Genomic DNA, 18,911 nt, shown 5'->3' with positions numbered 1-18,911 from the left:
TGGTGGACACAAGAGACAAAGAGGAGGAGGAAGAGGAGAGCTTTTTTTGTCTGTTAGCTGTTTTCTAGAATATACTTGCTGGTGGGACTTTAGACCACAACAAAGACCCCCACTGCTGCCATTAGAGAATGTTTCTGAGTTAGTCTCATTACACCACACATCACTATTCACAGTTCACCACTTTTGAATTGAAAGATAAAAATCCAAGAATAACATTATAACGTCAAAGATCACAGTTTTATTTACTTGTTATCTGTCATTGTTGTATTTGTTGTCCTGTTGTTCTATAGAGGGTTTTATCATGTTTCTGAAGTTTCTGAAGACCTGAATTCTGTTGACTGTGTGGTTAACTGCTTTATATTAATGTCGAAAATGTTTTTTTGTGTTCTCCGTTGAGATGTGTTTCTCACATTGTGACACAAAACAGTCGTGGCAACACGCTTTCTCCTGATAGTGTTACAGGGCAAACAAAATGAGGTATTTGGGAATGATTTTCAATGTTGTAGTAATTGTAACACTTTTTATGTGCATTTGGTCATTTATTCACTTTGGCACTGATGAAAATAAGCTGGTACAGTCCAGTTTCAGCTGAGACCAAAGCATGTTGTTTCCTCTGGTTTATTTCTCAGACAAACTATACAAATATAATATGAAGTAAAATAACAGACACATTCTAATGTTCATTTGTTTCCAACATAACATAAAATCAACATGTGATGCAGCTTTTATTTGTTGCTATGTATTAGATAGAGGGGATGATATCAGTACACATTAGTAGAGAAGACCTTTCAAGTCCCAGTGAAATGAAAAATGCATTCTCCCGGTTTTAATCTTGTGTCCCTGCTTTAATTCATTTATCTCTTGTTATATGCCAAACATATGTCAGAACATCAGTATCACAGTATTTTTACATCAAAATCCCTGTCTTTTCTCTTCCTGTAAAACGGTTCAAATGTTTGATGACTCATCCTGCACTCAGGGGTGTTTACAAAAGTTCATCCAGTCAAATGTGACTTTGAGCGAGTAGCTAGCCACAGCAGTCATATAAAACCACACCTCACTGTTTGTAGGTCATAGTAGCTAACAGAGCAATATGGAGAGAGGCAGGAAGAGACGTGTGTTTGGATATCAGTGGGCAAAAACTTTGTTTTCATTTCCAAAACAATGTGGCTGAGGTCTAATTCATTCATCCCTCCCTCGTCTTCCTCCTGATCTAACAGCAGGTGAGGGAGGTGTGTGTGGAGCCAACAGTCCTCTCTATCTCCCTTTCTCTCTGCAGCTCCGTATCGCGCTAAACTCTAAGCCCTGATCACTTTTTAGAGGTCAATCAACTGTGAAGGATTTAATTTAAATCCTCCTTGTTACCACACCACTCAAATATTCAGTTTCACTGGGAAATACGTCATGGTACAGAAGCTAAAGACGCTCTGACTTCTGTTTCCCTGGGACTTTAAAAAAAGGAAGGAAGTCAACACACAAGTTCATAGATGTGCTCCATTTTCTCATTTCAATGACCTAATCTAAAAACATTACTTAAAGCCAAAATCAAATTAGTTGTTCTGTCTGTGGGCAAAGCAATGGTTTTCCTGTTGGGTGGGTGGGTGGGGGGGGGGGGACGACTCGAAACAGTTGAGAACCACCAGTCTGAAACATCATTAAAGATAAGTGAATCAGGTTCAACACTGCATTTATTTCACAAAGTGCTAATGACAGTCTGAACACAGCTTTAGTCTAAATGATGACTGATTAGAAAAATGCTTTTGTAAATCATTTCATCAAGGCTAAATTTAGTACATACAGTCACAGGGGCTGGATGTGGTTTATGCTTATTAAGGCCAAATCCATGATCCCTGTCCAGACTGGGATGTTGACCAGGAAGACTGCATGATGGGCCACTTGGGCTGATGGGGCGCTGTACACTTATCACAGATTAAGGCTTTAATAAGTTAATAATGAATTCATCATGGCTTAAAGAATTCAGTGTTACGTTTGAGTCTATTGTTCTTGACAATAGAAATAATATTGAAATTCCTGTAATCATAACAGTGAAGTAATAACAGTTGTTAAAAAAGAATGTCTTGGCCTTAAATAAAGTGTAGCGGGGTCAGTAGAGAGAAGAAATGGTGAATGATGGCATGTTTTTTATAAGGATTTTTGATTAGATACTATGTTCAATTACTTATTTTGAACCAAACTGTTTTTCTACCTTTCACAGAGAGCACAGAAGCAACTCTCAGCCTCTATGGAAGATACTGAATAATTCACAATATAGCATGTGAATTATTTCCCAGAGGGAGTATTGCAGATGACAGTGTGGCAGCTAGGAGGTGATGGATCTCAGAAACACAACTATTTAGAATTCCTCCGAGCTGTTGGCAGTCACTACGCATGCCTAACTGGGAATGTGAGGTGAAAGGGAAGAGCGCTATCCCAGAATTGTCACTTAAACATTACTTGAATGCGGTATCTGTTGGGAAATTGCTTTTCGTGCATTTATTGTGAGCTGTCAGACATGAAGATGCTATCGCGGATAGGGGATATTGAAGTAGAGCTCCTTCTTGTTATGTGCAAACTCATATGTTGTTGTGACGACTGCTCATAATACAGATAGAGATACGGTAAGCCCACACAGATTTGTTTCACTGATGTTGGTTATGAATATCTTCGGCGCAGACATGACAAATGCTGTGTTAGGACTTTCCTTCAGTGTTTATAAAATGCTTTCATTCTCTGTGATTAGTTATCTGCAGAGTAACTGAGACTTCCTCTTGGGTCTTCAGTTATTCAAAGATGAGTGTTAACTCAAACTTTATATACAAGGAGAGACTTTGACTGATAACAGCATTGGCACCAAGTATCCAGTGTGTTATAGTCCATTCTGTCCCTAAACCCCATGACTCTATGCAGCATGTATGTATGTCCTAGTATGAATATCATCAGAAAATTGTACCGTACACACCATAGTTGCGGTGAATGATTGGAAACACAGCACCCTGTTACTGCAGTTTAAATTACAGCCGCTGTTTCCCACTCACACTGCTGAATGATGGCTGAGTGCGTCATTTGTTCTGTTTGATCATCTCAGGTGCTAACCTTGTACCTTTTGATGGTTACTCTGCTTTTTATCTCTGACTGAAGGAGAGAGAGATAGAGTTGTGTGTGTGTGATTGATATAGTCATGGACTGGAGTGCAGCTATTCCATTCACTCACTGAGAGAATTATGACTAGAGATCTCAGTGACTGTTTTGGCTAGAGGCTGTCAGTGTAACGATGTGATTCCTGTTAGATGCTTTCAGTAGAATATTCTCGTTAGTTTATCAATATAGGCCTAACTTCCTGACCTTCATTCATTTCAGCTTGATCCACTACAGTTCTGATTCCTGTTGAACCTCTCTGAGAGATGAGAGGAAACATGGAAAGAAGATATTAATGGAAAAGGAAATTCTTATCAAAATCAGCTTAAAAGTTTACATAAAACATGGCAAAGCAGCCTCATAGTAATCAATGACTGATTTAAAACACCTTCAGAGTTGAAAATTTTCTCCTTGATTTTGGCAACATCTTTGTGATAAGTGGTCAAACATTTTGCGTAGAGATGTCAACGGTTAACGGTTAATCTGCTAATTAGCAGCTAGCAACTAAATAACATGGCTAGCATCGTTAACTGTGTGTAGGCCATTGACTGCATAAAAATAAGGTGTAGCTGTGGTGTCTCCCGTTTAACAGCACCGTGCTGGGCAGGTGACCGGTGTATCTATGGTGTTTGTGTACTCCATGTACACCACGTCACGGCACAGATATAAAGTCACACAGCTACCGGACTGCTGACAGCCTAGCATTCTAATCCTCCAGTCTACTTGTAATAACAACGTAGATGTTACTTTGTTATTAGGCCATCACCCAGTTGGTGTGCCGAATGATTGAGACCAATATGCAGCCAATCAGTGTGGTAGAGGGCAAGGGATTGAAAAGTTTTTCTTGATTGAATCATTGTTGTGTGTTGAGAGCAGCCAAACTAATTCTGTTGCAATGACAAGATCCTTACATAGTTCAACATTAGGTCAGGAAATTACTCATTCAAGCTGTCTGTATTCTCAATAATCTTAATCCTCCAAAACATTGTCATTGTTAAATACATCCAAGGTTCTTGGGTTTATCCTGACCCCTGACCTCTACTGTGATGTAACTTCCGTTCTGTTTGTTATTTTCCGTGATGCTATATCCTGTTTCTATATTTTTCTTTGACCGCAGGAAGCAGAGCAAGCTTTGTTGCATCCCCAGGGGCTATCTTCAATCAGAACCATCTCTAGGCTCAGGCTCTGCCCGAGTCACATTTTTTCTCTCCCTTTCTCTTTTTATCCTCCTCTCCGTCTCTGCTCTAACTCTCATAATTCATACACTGTTAGACATTGCCCTCATACTGTACCTACATTACATTCTCCATCTGTTCTTATAGTTTCACTGCAAACATCTTTTATAAGTTATAGTTTAGCTTTGGCCCATTACTTTGGCACATTTTACAGCCATCCCGCTTCATCTTTCACAATGCTAATGGAAATTTGTATCCAGCAAGTGTTATTGAGTGGAAGACTTTTCTTTTTTATCATAGTCATCAGTTATATGGAAAATTCAGTTTGAACGAACAGAGCAACACAGCCAACAGTTGGTGTATAAAAGACTTAAATTGATAGAATACTTCCAAGTTTCTTCATCTGTTTTCTTTACTCTGCCTATTGTGTGTGATTGATCTTTAGCTCAGATAAAACAATGTAAATGAGCACATTTAAGTGTAATTTAGTGTTTTAGCAACAGTCAGACCAGAGGAGATTTATGTTAAAGCTGCTAATGCTAGCAGACTAGATCACAGACACATAATAACTACAGATAATAACAGACAGCCAGACATCTATTCTTTTTCCCCCTGTTGGGACCCAGGGGTTTGTCATACAACCAATTAACCAGGTTCAGTGATCCAGTGCCAGGCAGACAGAGAGCTCCCACCAGGGCACCACAGACAGGGAGCCAAACAAATTAGACACGACCTCCGAGTACAAGGCAGAGAGGAAGAAGAAAGATTCCTCACAGGCACGCAACCAAAGCTGATTCTCATAACGGTCCACAAAATACTTGCCAAATCTGACTCAGCTGAGAAGTTGCTTAATCCACTGTTATCCTTAATGTACTCTGGAGCTTTATACATTTATACATGCAGTGCTAGCAAACCACACCACATAGATGGTAACGGTGTTATGTAATCTATATTTAATACTTCTAATATGGATAAAAGCCCATAGTTGTTTGGGTACAGTGGTCTCAGATCTCTGCACTGTGGATTCACCTTTCAACCTAGGTGACATAACGTAACTCACATAACCCTCCAAGAGGGCTGCTGTGACGTCAGATAGGCTTCGTCGTTATTCAGGGACTAGCTGGCTAACTTGTGTTTTAGCCCTTCACAAACTTAAATGGGATAAAATGATTCATGATGCGACTCTTCTAGACTTTCCAAATGTTCTGACTTTCTGATAGTGAAATGATTCATTTGGCGGGGGTTACAGCATTTTACAGCTGTTCCTTTGACCACTAGTGACAGCTCAGCACACCTCCTGAGGGGTTGAGTAAACAGCGCTAAAGAGGGCACTGATTTTAAACCTCATTGACTCTAGACAAGCACGTCATCATTTAAAGACACACCTTCAAGAAGGTAGCCCTGTTGTAATGGAAATGCAGATCCCTGCCACGCCGGGTTGATGTGCCGAGTCAAAACGAGTCAAGCCAAGCACATGTGTATGGAAAACCCCTACAAGAAGTGTGTCATCTTGTACTTCTCACTGGTTTACTCTTTTTCTCCTGAATCAATAGGCACAATATGTGGTTTCCTCCTCCTCCTCCTCCTCCTCCTCCTTCTCCTTCTCTTATCAGGTCTGTTACCATAGCAACCTAATGAAGGCTAAGGAGGCCATTTAAAAGTATAAAGGCTGAAAATAAGAACTGTGGGCAGCATCTAGCTAACCAGCTAGCAACCCCAGTCAATCAGACAAGACTTCAAACACTGTCTGTCTGCTGTCTCAGGTTTGATGTTTAAAGAAAAGGAAAGAGCTTGCACAAGTATAGTCAGCTTTATTACAAAAGAACAAGAAGAACTAAGGATCCTAGAGATCCTAGAAAATGTTGGCTTTAGTCCAAGTGGTACAAACTCATCTGCCCCCCCTTTTGGGTCATCCCCTATCCAGCTACTACCTGGCCAGCTGCCAATACCTGTCTCTGTGTCTTCCCACCTCGCCTCCCAGTGCTAGAGTTTTGTCAGGAAGTTTGAGGGGAGAGGTTTCTCCTTTTGGAGGCCTCTTTGGAACCAGAGCACATTGCAGCCTGGTTTAATGTAAAATGTGGATGGGTAAAATCCCTTATTATGGTTTAGTACAATGCTTTAGGAATAATGCACTATTTCCTGAAAGAATGTCTAAAACAGGTACATTGGTGCTCAGTTCGGCTAGTTAGACAGTGTGGCTTTTGTCATGAATTATTAGTGAATGGCTTACAATGTCTTAGGGTTTTCCTGCTAGGACAGGAAAAGAGAGAACAGAGGTGTGTCTCTTGGGACCCAGCAGAATGTAGGCAGACACAGTCATCATCCATTCATCAGCATTTTCTTTCTTATTTTAATCTCTATTTCTGTGTGTGTCTTTGTGTCCCTTTCTCCGTCTCACCCCCCACTCCCACCCCTGTTGTTCCTGGTGTCCATTGTTCTGGAGACTCAAGCTGCTGCATTGCACTAAGAGAGCTAAGTGTACAGATGTTTCTTACAAAGAAAACTCACTCCTACTCTTTCCCTGGGAAAGTCTCTCTGTCTTTCTCTGTTGCTGTCTTTTCTTTCTCATTTACTCTCCGCAAACCAAAACTATTCCCTTATAGTTGCACTATCACAGTCCCTTTGTGCGGCCAGCACACATATTATTAGGGGGTTTAATCCCAAACCACTGTGGTTTGCATTGCAAATTTAGCATCTCCACTTTGGTTTCCATTAAACATGTGTGCAAGTGATTCTGGTGGAGATGAACCAATTGAAATAAAGGTAGATTAGTATTTAATAAGTGCATACCTAAGCATACATGGGCTCATAACACTTTAATGCTAAAGCACATCTAAACAAAACAGAGACACTCCAGATTATAAACTAGCACCATGTATTGCAGAGGACAAAGTGGAAGGAATGTTCCAAGTGAAGTGCTTTCTGAAACAGGTTGTTGTATAGTATGTTGCTTGCTATATGCTAAATAAAATGTATTTTGCCATTGATTGGCTACACTTAAAATGACACACCAGTGAACCTTACAGCACCACCTCAGCATACTGCACTATATGTATGAGTTAGTAAAATAGGCTCTAGACACATCCTGGACCAATCCACAGTACTGGTGTCTTAAGTCTATTTCTATTTTTGGGAGGCTCAGTTTGCATGTCTGATGTTGGGCTGTTTTGTTCGCGTGTGCGTGTGTTTGTGGGTAATAGAAAGCGTGAAACAGACAAATAACCCTCTGCCACAGTTTGAGCAGACCAGACCACAGCTGGAATGAACAAGGCTAAGCAGAGTGCTCTTTGAATCCAGCTAAGACAGAGTTAAGAAGAAGAAGAAGAGTTACTGAGTTATTTAGCTAAGAAGAGTTATTTCCTCTAAGCTGGTATACAGCACTGTGGGATACATGGGGTTAAGTCATTGACAGGGGCTTGTCCTTGTGTACAGACACCATAGAGGGCCCACTTGTACATACCTGCTGCCTTGCTGTGTTGCAATGTTACTCCAGAGAGGGAGGAATTGTTTGAAACATCCTACAGTATTACTGAAGGTTACAACAGGAGAGCAAGGACACTATTATAACTGCCAGTAGACCAGTGAGTTGTGAAGCCTTCAAATATGAATAAATTGGCTCTGATTGATTACAGCTGTGTCCCACTAAAGGGTCTGAATCCTCCAAAGGATTTTCTGCACAAAGGATAGCCTCGATCAAGTTATCAAGTCAGAATCTTCAAGTTTATCAGCTGGAGGTTACAAGTATGAAAGTGCTAGTTTCACATTACTAGAGTTTCCACTCAACACATGGTGGAAACTGGCAAATACAGTATCAGGCTAATGTTAAATATATCTGTATAACTTCTATTTTGTAAGGAAGCTGCACTTCAAAGCCACAAGTCTCATGACATAATAGGTCTAAAAATGCAGACTTTGAATGATTCAGTTCCTGAAACCATACGAACTAACAGTTCCATCAATCTTGCTGGCTAATGTTCGTTCTCTGGACAGCAAAATGGATTATGTACCCCCCCATCAGTGCTGGTCACTCATTGACATATACCAGTTGTCAACATCAAACTGAAACATGCATTTTCTCTCTAAATTCATTTTAATGCACTGTGCTGCTTACTGTTTGTTCTTTTTTTGTTTTGTTTTGTTTTTCCTTGGGATTTATGTTTTATCATTTTTAAGGAAATTTTTAGATACATTTTTTTATCCTCTGTTGTTGTTGCATTGTACACAAGAAAATGACAATAAACTAAATCTTGAATCTTGAATTGGAAGACAGCCATTGTTTGTCCCAAAATTGTCATAAAGTTGGCAGTGTTGGAGATGGCAGTTTCTTCCTTTTTTTTTCTTTCTCAGTTGATTAGATTGCTTACACTTCAACCCCAACATCTTAGACTTCCACAAAAGTTCTTTCACTGTTCTTTTCCATCTGGGATTCCTTCTTGACAGGAATCTGCTGCAGCTGGACCTTAAGCCCTTTCTATCCCTCGGCAACAGCTGCTGCTATAGGTTTGGGAAAGGGGGTAGCCGAGGCTAAAAGTTCATTATAGGAATAATGTTTTTCTGTTCATTTTGTTAGAACAAATGTTAATATTACAGTATAGTAAAGATGTAGTCTCTTAAAAAGTCACATTTTGTAAAGCACTCATTGCATCCAGAAGTGAGGTGACAGAGTTATGTGTAAAGGTGTCCCTTTTTTGACTAAAAGGTGCAAATAATTTTCTACCTGCTAATACTTTCAGTATGTCATGTCATTGCATAGTTGTGACACCAAGACCACATTTCCCATAAACCTTGTTGCTTGCTGTCACAAAGAGGATTTTGTTGCTAGGTCCAGTGCAGAAGAACAGTTTTTGCTTCCCGTTTTCCACTTTAATTTTGAATAAACAATTGAGGAAATTTTCCACTGAATCTGATGGCACAGCTTGCCAACCTGTTGGCAACGGTCTGGTTCTGTTGCAGTTAAAATATAAATGATTATAATTTAATGTAGAGAATGTTCTTGAGTGGCTGCTCAGATGAAGGATACATATGCAGATTAGATTGCTGTACTGTCAGACCATTTTGTGTCTAAATTATTATTATTATTCGACTCCCTGCTTCACTTCATGATTTTTTTATTGCCTTTGAGGTTTCACAACTCTCGATGACAGTTGGCTGCTTGATACTCATCTCACATACCTGCACCCACACAAGCACCTATACACCTACACACACATGGACACGCAGTCACTGACTCTGTGTGTTTGACTGTGAGCACTGTGTGTACCCATGCGTATGTGTATGTATGTGTGCGCACACTCAGCCGGAAAGCTCATCAATGGCTGTGAGATTTTGCCGGTTGTTACTATGGTAACTGCAGTAAAATTGCTTCATAAGAGAGTGAATTGGTCATGTGTAGGATGCAATAAAACGCAGGATGAAGAGTATGGAAATAAGGTACAGTCAAGGTTGAGGAGAAAGAAGAGTTTATGAATGAGATAGTAGAAAGGAGGAAAGATTTGTTGGAGTGGGATTGATAAAGAACAACAGAGTAAAAATGACGTGTATTAGAGAGAAGAAAAAGAAAGCAGTATGTATGAGTTGAAAAGGTTTCAAATGAAATATATATAAAGTATATATTGTCTCTTTGTGTTTTTATGCTGCTCCGCGTCTCCTCTGCTGCTCTCACCGCTTCAGTCCCCTTCCCTTTCTCTTCACAGAAGAGCTGTCTCATAAATGTATTCATATACTATTAACATCATCATGGTCTTCACAGCCTGTCAGTGCAGAGAGGCCTAGTGTTTTACATAGACATTGTTTTGTCCAAAGAAGAAGTGGCTGGAAAATATGTGCAGCTTAACTGGTGAGTGTGTATGTGAAGTGGTTAGGTTGTTACAATGTGAATGTGAATCTGAGCCATGGAACCAGTTCCGCTCAGACTCTTATTAGAATCTGAATCGCTATCCACTTCTGTCTGCACACTTGATTTGAATGATAATCCGTTTGGTTGAAGTGAGTTCAATTTGAATTAGTGTCCAAATGGTTCTGCAGCTGCACTCAAGTGTGGACATGTGACTGTTCTTACTATTTGTCAAACAGATATAAGCATCCTTTTCTGATCTGCTGTCTGTGTTTTATCAGAGCTGTAATGACGTCACGTCTTCCCCTGTAAAATTTGCCTCACCAAAAAAAACATAACCCTGTTTGGCTGCCTAGCTCACACACTTTTCCAAACAGTATGTTTTCACATTTAATGCTCCAACTGAAAAGACTTTTAGGAGGAATAACAGATATGTTTGGTAAACATATTGCTATCTTAGGTAGCGTTTGCTGGGATTGCCAGTGTAAACTTCCCCCAAATCCAATAAAGAGCAGGACAGAGCTGCTAATGTTAGCCTAAACTATTGATTCCATCCAGGGCCTGCTTCCACACAGTGGGGGGATACTACATAGTATTCATGAACAGGGAAGTAACATAGTAACACTAGTGTTACTGACTTTGGTCTTGGAACGGCTAAAGAAAACACACCATCCTCAAAACTCTTTATATAGGTATTATCACACTTTTACTATGGCGCAGCTGCAGGAAGTGCTTCAAACGTGAGAATCAGAAGACCGAAAGGTTTATAACTGAAAACAGCAACAATATCAGCTGTGCTTTACAGGAGCGAATACATTTGGATAAAAGTGATTGACATGGAGGAAGTAGCTGTGTGGAGAAATAGAATTGAATCGGTGGACCAACTGAAATTCCTGTCGGACCATCTAAACACACCTGGCTTGTTAACGTGGAGAGTAATCGTAAACTGTCAGATTGGCTGTTTTGGAAAGTTATAGAAATGTTTAGATATACCACCCCCAACCCAACTGTGAGAGAGCAGCTTTCCAACACTATCTGACATTCTGAAAAACACACTGAAGCATTCAGCAGCCTCACGGGGCACAGTAATGTTTTCTGTCACTCACCAGTGCCTACTCATTTTAATGTCAGCTGCTGTCAATCTCAAATATACAGTACAGTATGTAGCAAGCTCTTGTTCTCTTTTCACCACATATGCACATGCACTGACTGATACTGTTTCTTTCTTCCTTTTACTACATTCATCCCCCAACTCTCTAACTCTTAAATAAAGCAGAAAACAAATTTGATTTTAGGAAATATTTATTTGTGAAATGTACTTATTATTTGCTTTAAATATGAAATTAAAACCTAAATGCAAAGACTAATTATTAAATAACCTTGATGGAGTGAGTCCCAAAATATTTATTTAAAGGTGTAAAATTAAAACTGGTTCTCACAAGAATAGAGGTACAAACACACACACACACACGAAAAAGAAATCCATGTCATCACATAAGTGCATCGCCAGCGGCATTGTCGGCTGGCTGAGCATGTCATCAGGAGTAGCAGAGTGGTTTCATGGCTACGGTTGTGTGTGTATATGTCGAGACTGGAAATAGTGTGTATCATAACAGGTGACGGGGCGCAGTGAGTCAGTAATTGAGGTTTTGTGAGTGTGTGTGCATGTATACAGTGTTACAGCAGTGGACAGGGTCATGGCTGTGGATTCCATTAGTGAAGAGCTTGATGACAGACTGAAGTGTAATCGCTCTGTGGGTCAGTTGCTGTAGCAGCACCTTAAAGAGAAGTCAGTACAGTAATTGGCATTAATCGTTCTTTACACTTTTTCCACCAAACCCTCAATTGTGCAGGTTCACCTGCTATCATAGGACCGAGGGTGATAAAACTAAACATCATGATACTATTTGTGCCAAAAACAGACTCACTTGAACGTCTGTGACATGTTTTTGTAGCCATGCTAGCACCCTGGCATGATGGATGGCTCTGTTGGTCGATCCACCACTTTGGTCTAAACTGAAATATCTCAACGTCTACTTAATGGATTGGCACGACATTCTGTTCAGACATTAATGGTGCCCACAGCATGATCACGCTGTCATTCTCCATCGTTTCCTTTAGTGGCACCATGAGGTTCACATCTGAGTGAAATGAGTGAAATAATTATTGGAAGAACTGCCATGAAATTTTGACACTCATCTTCCCCTCAGGATAAACATGAACATGCTAAACTAAGATAGTGAACATGGTAAACATTCTACCTGCATAACATCAGCATGTTAGCATTGTCATTGTGTGATGTTAGCATTTAACATTAAGAACTGGCTGTAAATTCTTTTGTTTGTGTCTTACAATAGGAAAACTTTTGGTAAAACAGACTAAAAGGAAAATGGAGAATCAGGATATACTGTGGAGAACATATATAAAACCTCCTAATTCAAATATTAATTCAATTTCATATCTGAATAGCATCTGGATATTACAGCTGAGGGTATAGTATTATTATGCATATTAACTTCCACATGGCCTTCAGAGACTCTGCTTTCCTTGTATTAATTACTCTGGATTACAGTCTCCAGGTTATCTTGTTTTTATTGGTATTTGTGCAGCCTGTTAAATTTTCCTATCTAGTTCTGTGTTATCTCCCCACACTGTTTAAATGTTAAGCTTTTTTTTTTTTTTCTTTTTTTTTTTTTTTTGCTATACTCCATGTGACTGCAAACAGAGTGTCAAAAATTATGCCCTGCAAAAATCATTCATCCGTGTGCCACTCAAGTGATTGCTCCCCTTGATTATGATTCTGTCCCACCCAGACATCAGAGCCGTTTTCATCATCATGTTTACCAAAGAGAGGTGGAAACTGTTCTGCAGCATTAACCGCATGGTTGGATATTTTACTATGTTTTACAGCACGGCTTGAGCTCAAGCTTTTCCATCTGGCTCTGAGAGTAGATAATTTAACACGCTGATACGTTATCACTTCTCAAATATCCTTGTTCCATTGTGGAATTTCTACTCAGTGGCAGCCTTGGTTGAACCTTGAGTGCAGGTCTATTTTTTTTGTGTCTGCTATGATTTGACTTGGAATGCTGGTAGATTTAAATTCTGTTCTCACTCACCCTTTTTTTCAAAATGTTCTCAGTTTAAAATTGTAGTTGTAAACTCGGCAGGGTAGATGACCCGATCACAAGGATGTGAAAGAGAAACTGTATGCAGTTACTGTCATTTCCTATGGTTTCCTATAGCACAGTAGTATTGAAGGACTTGGTAGGTGGTTTTGAGTACACAAGTGACTCATTTCCTGACACTTTACAGACTGACGGCCAAGGCAACACTAACAGGGCATTGCACAGGGCTGAATACATACTGGACATAAATACATACAGCCAAAACTCATACAAGATAAACTTTACTCAAACACCAGCTACCCCGATAGCTTGGTAGTGAAATTAAAGCATGTGCTACAGTCGTTTCTATCGCGTTTGGTTTAGTCTTATAATTGTATTTCTTTTACATAAAGGCTCATAATAAGACAGACTAAGTATGGATACTTTCGCATATACACTGAAAGCATGGTCACTGTACGAAGAGCACAATCTCGTAGAGACCAGGAGCAGCCACTTCCTGTTTGTGTCACCAAACAGGCCGACAGAAAACACACTCACAACTTTTGCACTGTGGTTCTTGTCACTTTCTACCTCTCTGACTCTGTTTCCCTTTCTTACTTGACCTCGCCATCTAGGAGCCATCTAGCATCTAATATCAAGGATTTTGTAAATTATAACATTAAGTCTCAGAGACCCAGAGTGACCAGTATTAAATAAAAGGGTTAATTATGAAATGAATAAGCATACAAATAAATACAGACAAAATGTGTAAAATAAACATGACATTTTAATACAACTTATAACTGTTGGGATGGGAAGTAAAGATATCCTGCAGTTAACTAGGTTATTGGAAAAACAAGCATAATCATGAATTTTAAAAAGTATTGGATTATTTCATAATTTCATGGTCATATTATACATTTTGTCTGTGTTTTTCATGAGCATTTCATAATGTCCTGTTAATTTATATAAAATTGATCCCCCATAAATAGATTTTATTTGTGACTTATTAAAAGTATTGATTTGAAGTGAAGATATAATGAGAATGTTGTAATGATATAAATAAACTATTCAATGATTTCTGGCCATTTTGACATATCAACAGTGTCATGGATCTAAGTAGAACAATGAATCTATGAAACATTTGATAGATTCTAGTCAAACAAGTGAATATAGTGAATACATAATTTAACATCTATTCCTCAAGGTGTGTTATGACCTCAATGTCCAGGTGACCGCATGATGTCTAAGCTCCCAGTTAGCAAACAAACAGTCACTTTTATGAGTACTTTGTCTTTTGTTGTCAGAAAGTAATACAGTATGCCTTTATCATGGCTCAACTGCATGTAATTGACTCATCAACGTTACAATTTTGAGTAAATCCTTTATTTCTCACTTTACATGAGCATTTAAATCGACAGCAAACACTACAAAAGGGATTATAAAGCTTTATCCTGTTCATCAAGATCTGTTCAACAAACACTGATATGTCAGTTCCAGGAAGAGAATTAAGACATTGTTTCTCAAGTGGTTATGAATCTAAATGATGTTTGTTTAGCGGCTCAGCTTAAATATCATTTGACTGCACCACCTTTTTCTCCTTGTGCATCTAAGCTGGAGTTTAGTGTGTGTCTAGAGATTTTATAGACTAATTAAACCCATGTTGGGCATATGGCACTGTGTGTACTCAGAGTACACAGCGCTGTTTGCTCCATCAGTTTGTAAAAAGGGAGTGATTTGTGTCCTGATAAATATAAAATATATAAAGAAGGGTTGCTTACATTTTTGGTTCATACGCCAGTAAAGCCACTTGAGGACACAGCAGCTGTGTCCTCATGGTTATTCAGCTGATGCATACATAGAGTCCAGGCCTTCCAACCACGTCCCTACATTGGATCCAATTACTGAACTCCCTTTTTATGGTAAGTAGAATTTAATAGGCATAACACAGAACTTGTTTTTCAAAGGGCTGGTTGTAAGACCGATGGTAATGACTTAGGACCACAGAAAAAAGAACACATTTGAATTTTCCTTTACGCTTTTTGGGTTTGGGGGATAAGTGTTGCGTGAGCAAAAAAAGCTGGATATCCGTACTATGGTTATATATCAAAATGATTATTTTATTTATTCCATTCCGCCTGTAATTCTGATATTAAAGATCTATACATTTTATGTTAAGTTTTTAAAGTTCATCTGTTTCCTTCAACTTGGACCAAAGAATTCAACAGAACAAACATGCAAAGTAATATTTTTTATATTATATGTTAATAATAGTATTAAGGATCGTCTTTATAGAGCACTTTTCAAAACCCAATTTACAAAGTGCCATACACAAGGTAGCAAATGAAAATCAACAAATTATAAAATCAATTATATAATCTGATCAAATGGATTAGATTTTGTAATTAAAAGAAAAGCAATTCCAGTAATTTTGATCAACAAAATAAAAAGTGAGGTACAACTGGGTGTCTTCAGCATAACAGTGAAATAGATGCCATGTCTATGGATAATGTAACTTAGGGGAAGCATGTGTAAGGACAGTAAAATAGGCCCCAAAATTGACCCTTGAGGCATACCATATATTTACAAGAAAATGAGGAGACCTGGTTGTGCCTACAGTATTTAACAGATAGGAGGAAAACCATTTTAAAGCAGTACCACATATAGCCACCCAGTGGCTCAGTCTGTCTGACAGAATGCTGTGATCAATTGTGTCAAAGGCTGGATATTTATGTGTTGCCCTGTAAACTGTCCATTGATATTCATCACATTCTAAAACCACACCTTTTTATTTTTCTGTCTCCTAGCTGTGAGCCAAGTGATTGACAGGACCGATAGACATGGGGAAGCAGAACAGCAAGCTCCGTCCTGAGGTGATGCAGGACCTGCTGGAGAGCACCGACTTCACCGAGCACGAGATCCAGGAGTGGTACAAGGGCTTTCTTAGGGACTGCCCGAGCGGGAACCTCTCCATGGAGGAGTTCAAGAAGATCTACGGTAACTTCTTTCCCTACGGAGATGCTTCAAAGTTCGCCGAGCACGTCTTCCGCACATTTGATGCTAACGGTGATGGGACAATAGACTTCCGGGAGTTTATCATTGCACTAAGTGTGACGTCACGCGGGAAGCTGGAGCAGAAATTGAAATGGGCCTTCAGTATGTATGACCTGGATGGAAATGGGTACATCAGTAAAGCTGAGATGCTGGAGATTGTACAGGTAAGTGTGCACTCAGACAGATGGACATTTTGCCCAGTGTGTCTTTGCAAACACATACTGCATATTGTTCCAAGTGGCTACAATACAGAAGAATGCAGATAAGACAGAAACTTACACTAACAGGAAGAAAGTTCGCAATCCTAACTTTTGTTTTAAGTTCCTATCGCATTATAATCTCGATCAGAGTCCAAAATTAACACCCACCAAGCGTCAAATGTGGATAGATTTTCTGTTTGGCAAGTAAACTAAAGAAACTGTAGGACCATTTGAGACGGTCTGAGGCGAAGGAGCACCAGCCACAGACCGTCTGGAGAAACTAGTTTTCTAGTTTCATGGCACTGTTTACCGTACGGGACATCAGCTACTCTACATCACAGCTCTCTGCTAAACTGTCACTTGCTGCCAGTCTGCTGCTAGCTATCGTTAATTAAATTGCGATTATGTGGTGACATTACATGTTGTGAAATGTACTGAAATGAATGTTTATGTGACACAAAAATGCAATTTATTATTTTGGCCAGTAAAAATATGCTTGGCCAGTGGGGTTTTTTTTCATCTACCAGTCCCCTTGGCAGGTGAGTCAAAAAGTTAATTTTGGACACTGGTTTCAAGTGTTCTGTGACTTATTTGAATTCATTTCCAGCAGATGACACATACACATGTACACATTCTTTCAGTCATTAACTACAACATTAGCCAGGGGAGTGATTGTCAAACACTGCTGTATTAACAGTACCACCACTGTATCCATAACACGTCCTTTATGAGACTTGGAGAAACTGTGTTGGCATTTTAAGAACAGGAGGACATACATCTCTGCTACAGGGTGGGAGGAAGCTCTTACAAACATGGAGGTGGATGGACATCCATTTAACACATTATTTCTGAGGGATATTCAGTTTGGGACCTTATTCAAATGTCAGTGTAGGAAAAAGATTCATTTAGACATTAAAATTGGAAATGTTCCTTGTCTTGCCAATGAAAGTAGTTTTGGAAACAGCCAGGGATTCATTAGCTTTACTTCATCTTAAATGTGGTTTTTAACCTTATCTACAAAGGAAAAGGATAGATTTTCCATCTACTCTGCACCGTTTACAGGAGCAAAAGGAACTAAAGCTTAGTCTAATCCATGTGTGCCAAACCACGTACCGTACTACCGTACCGTACTTAAATGCTCAAACTACATTTGTTGCTCCATTCAACATTTTTAAAGATTGGCCTGTAGTCTGTATTAAGACTGTACTGTATTAAGTCTTGTTTTATCATGTTAATGCATGCTTGTTTTTATCTACTTCAGCATTAGCATATTTTGTAAAGCCTATTTGGATTTTGGAAGGACATTTAAATTAAGTCCAGGACTGTGTTTAAAAACCTGTCATGTTTAATCTGTTAATATTCATAAAGGTAATGAAGGTAAATGTCCAGGGGGCTAGGCAGCCTTTCAAACATGCTCACCAACATATTAGCACCTTTGTTGGAAAAAAGATAAAACTGACTCAAGCAATTCAATTCAAACGCAGGTCATTTTGTAATAAGGACCATCACTGATTTCCTGATTTTATAGGATACAATGACATTTTTTTCTCACACTACAATAAAAAAATGACATCTGTTTTCTGGGCTGTGCAGCAGGGCACAGCTCACCTTTAAAAAAAGAAAACGACAAGGGAAAATGGGGGGAGCGCGGGTGGCATTTCCTGCACAAGAGCTCCTCATGTAAACACACCATTACATATGAGACTCGTCCCCTCACACTTTTTTTTTTAACTTCCTCCTGATTTGTGTAACAGCAGCTAGTGTTTCACCTAGTGTCACCTCTCTTTGAGCAGACTTCTCATCCTGTCTTTGTGATGGAAGTCATCTAAGAAACAGGATGTCTCTGTGATGTACGTGAGGAGAAAAGGACAGCCTGTATGAGGAAAGTAGGAACTGCACATAGTGATGGAAAGGCAGAATAGAGGGAAGGACAGGAACAGAAGAGAAGAAAAGATAATATACTTGGAGTGTTTTCTGAGAGGAAGGGGGGCAAACAGTGTGTTAAGTTTGTCTGCATGCCTGTGAATGCACTTCTGTGTGTGTGTGTGTGTGTGTGTGTGTGTGTGTGTGTGTGTGTGTGTGTGTGTGTGTGTATGTGTCTAGCAGATAGGGAGCAACATTAGCATTCATTTGAAGTCATGTTTGTGTCACCTGATACCTCACCTCAGATATTTACTCTGCTTGTAGCTCTGACATGGTCTCCACCAGCTTCTGAGAAAAATATGTCTCTTTAAGAACTAAATGTTCCACTTGTGTTGACCAGCTAGTCACTAAATTTATCTTTGGTATTGGGCAAGCAGTGTAGAGTTGGTTTATCAGAGCTTTTTCACTGAAAACTGCTGTATTTAGAAACTACGTTGGTGAGAGTGAACCAGAATGGTGACGTTGCTGACTGTAAAACCAAAAA

The 18,911-nt window shown here is 39.3% G+C and overlaps 1 protein-coding gene across 3 annotated transcripts in view; it reads left to right on the top strand.

Annotated features, from left to right (window-relative positions):
• Window positions 1-18,911, top strand: part of LOC137191931 (neurocalcin-delta A) — a 75,275-nt gene that overhangs the window by 42,404 nt on the left and 13,960 nt on the right. For all 3 annotated transcript variants that reach the window (XM_067602430.1, XM_067602427.1, XM_067602429.1), the window contains one exon: window positions 16,058-16,468. In XM_067602430.1, coding sequence (XP_067458531.1) covers window positions 16,091-16,468 — 378 coding nt within the window. In that variant the 5' untranslated portion in view covers window positions 16,058-16,090. The remainder of the gene's footprint in view (window positions 1-16,057; window positions 16,469-18,911) is intronic.

This window comes from Thunnus thynnus, chromosome 10 (genome assembly GCF_963924715.1).
Source record: "Thunnus thynnus chromosome 10, fThuThy2.1, whole genome shotgun sequence".
NCBI lineage: Eukaryota > Metazoa > Chordata > Actinopteri > Scombriformes > Scombridae > Thunnus > Thunnus thynnus.
This window is presented reverse-complemented; position numbering and strand designations above follow the sequence as displayed.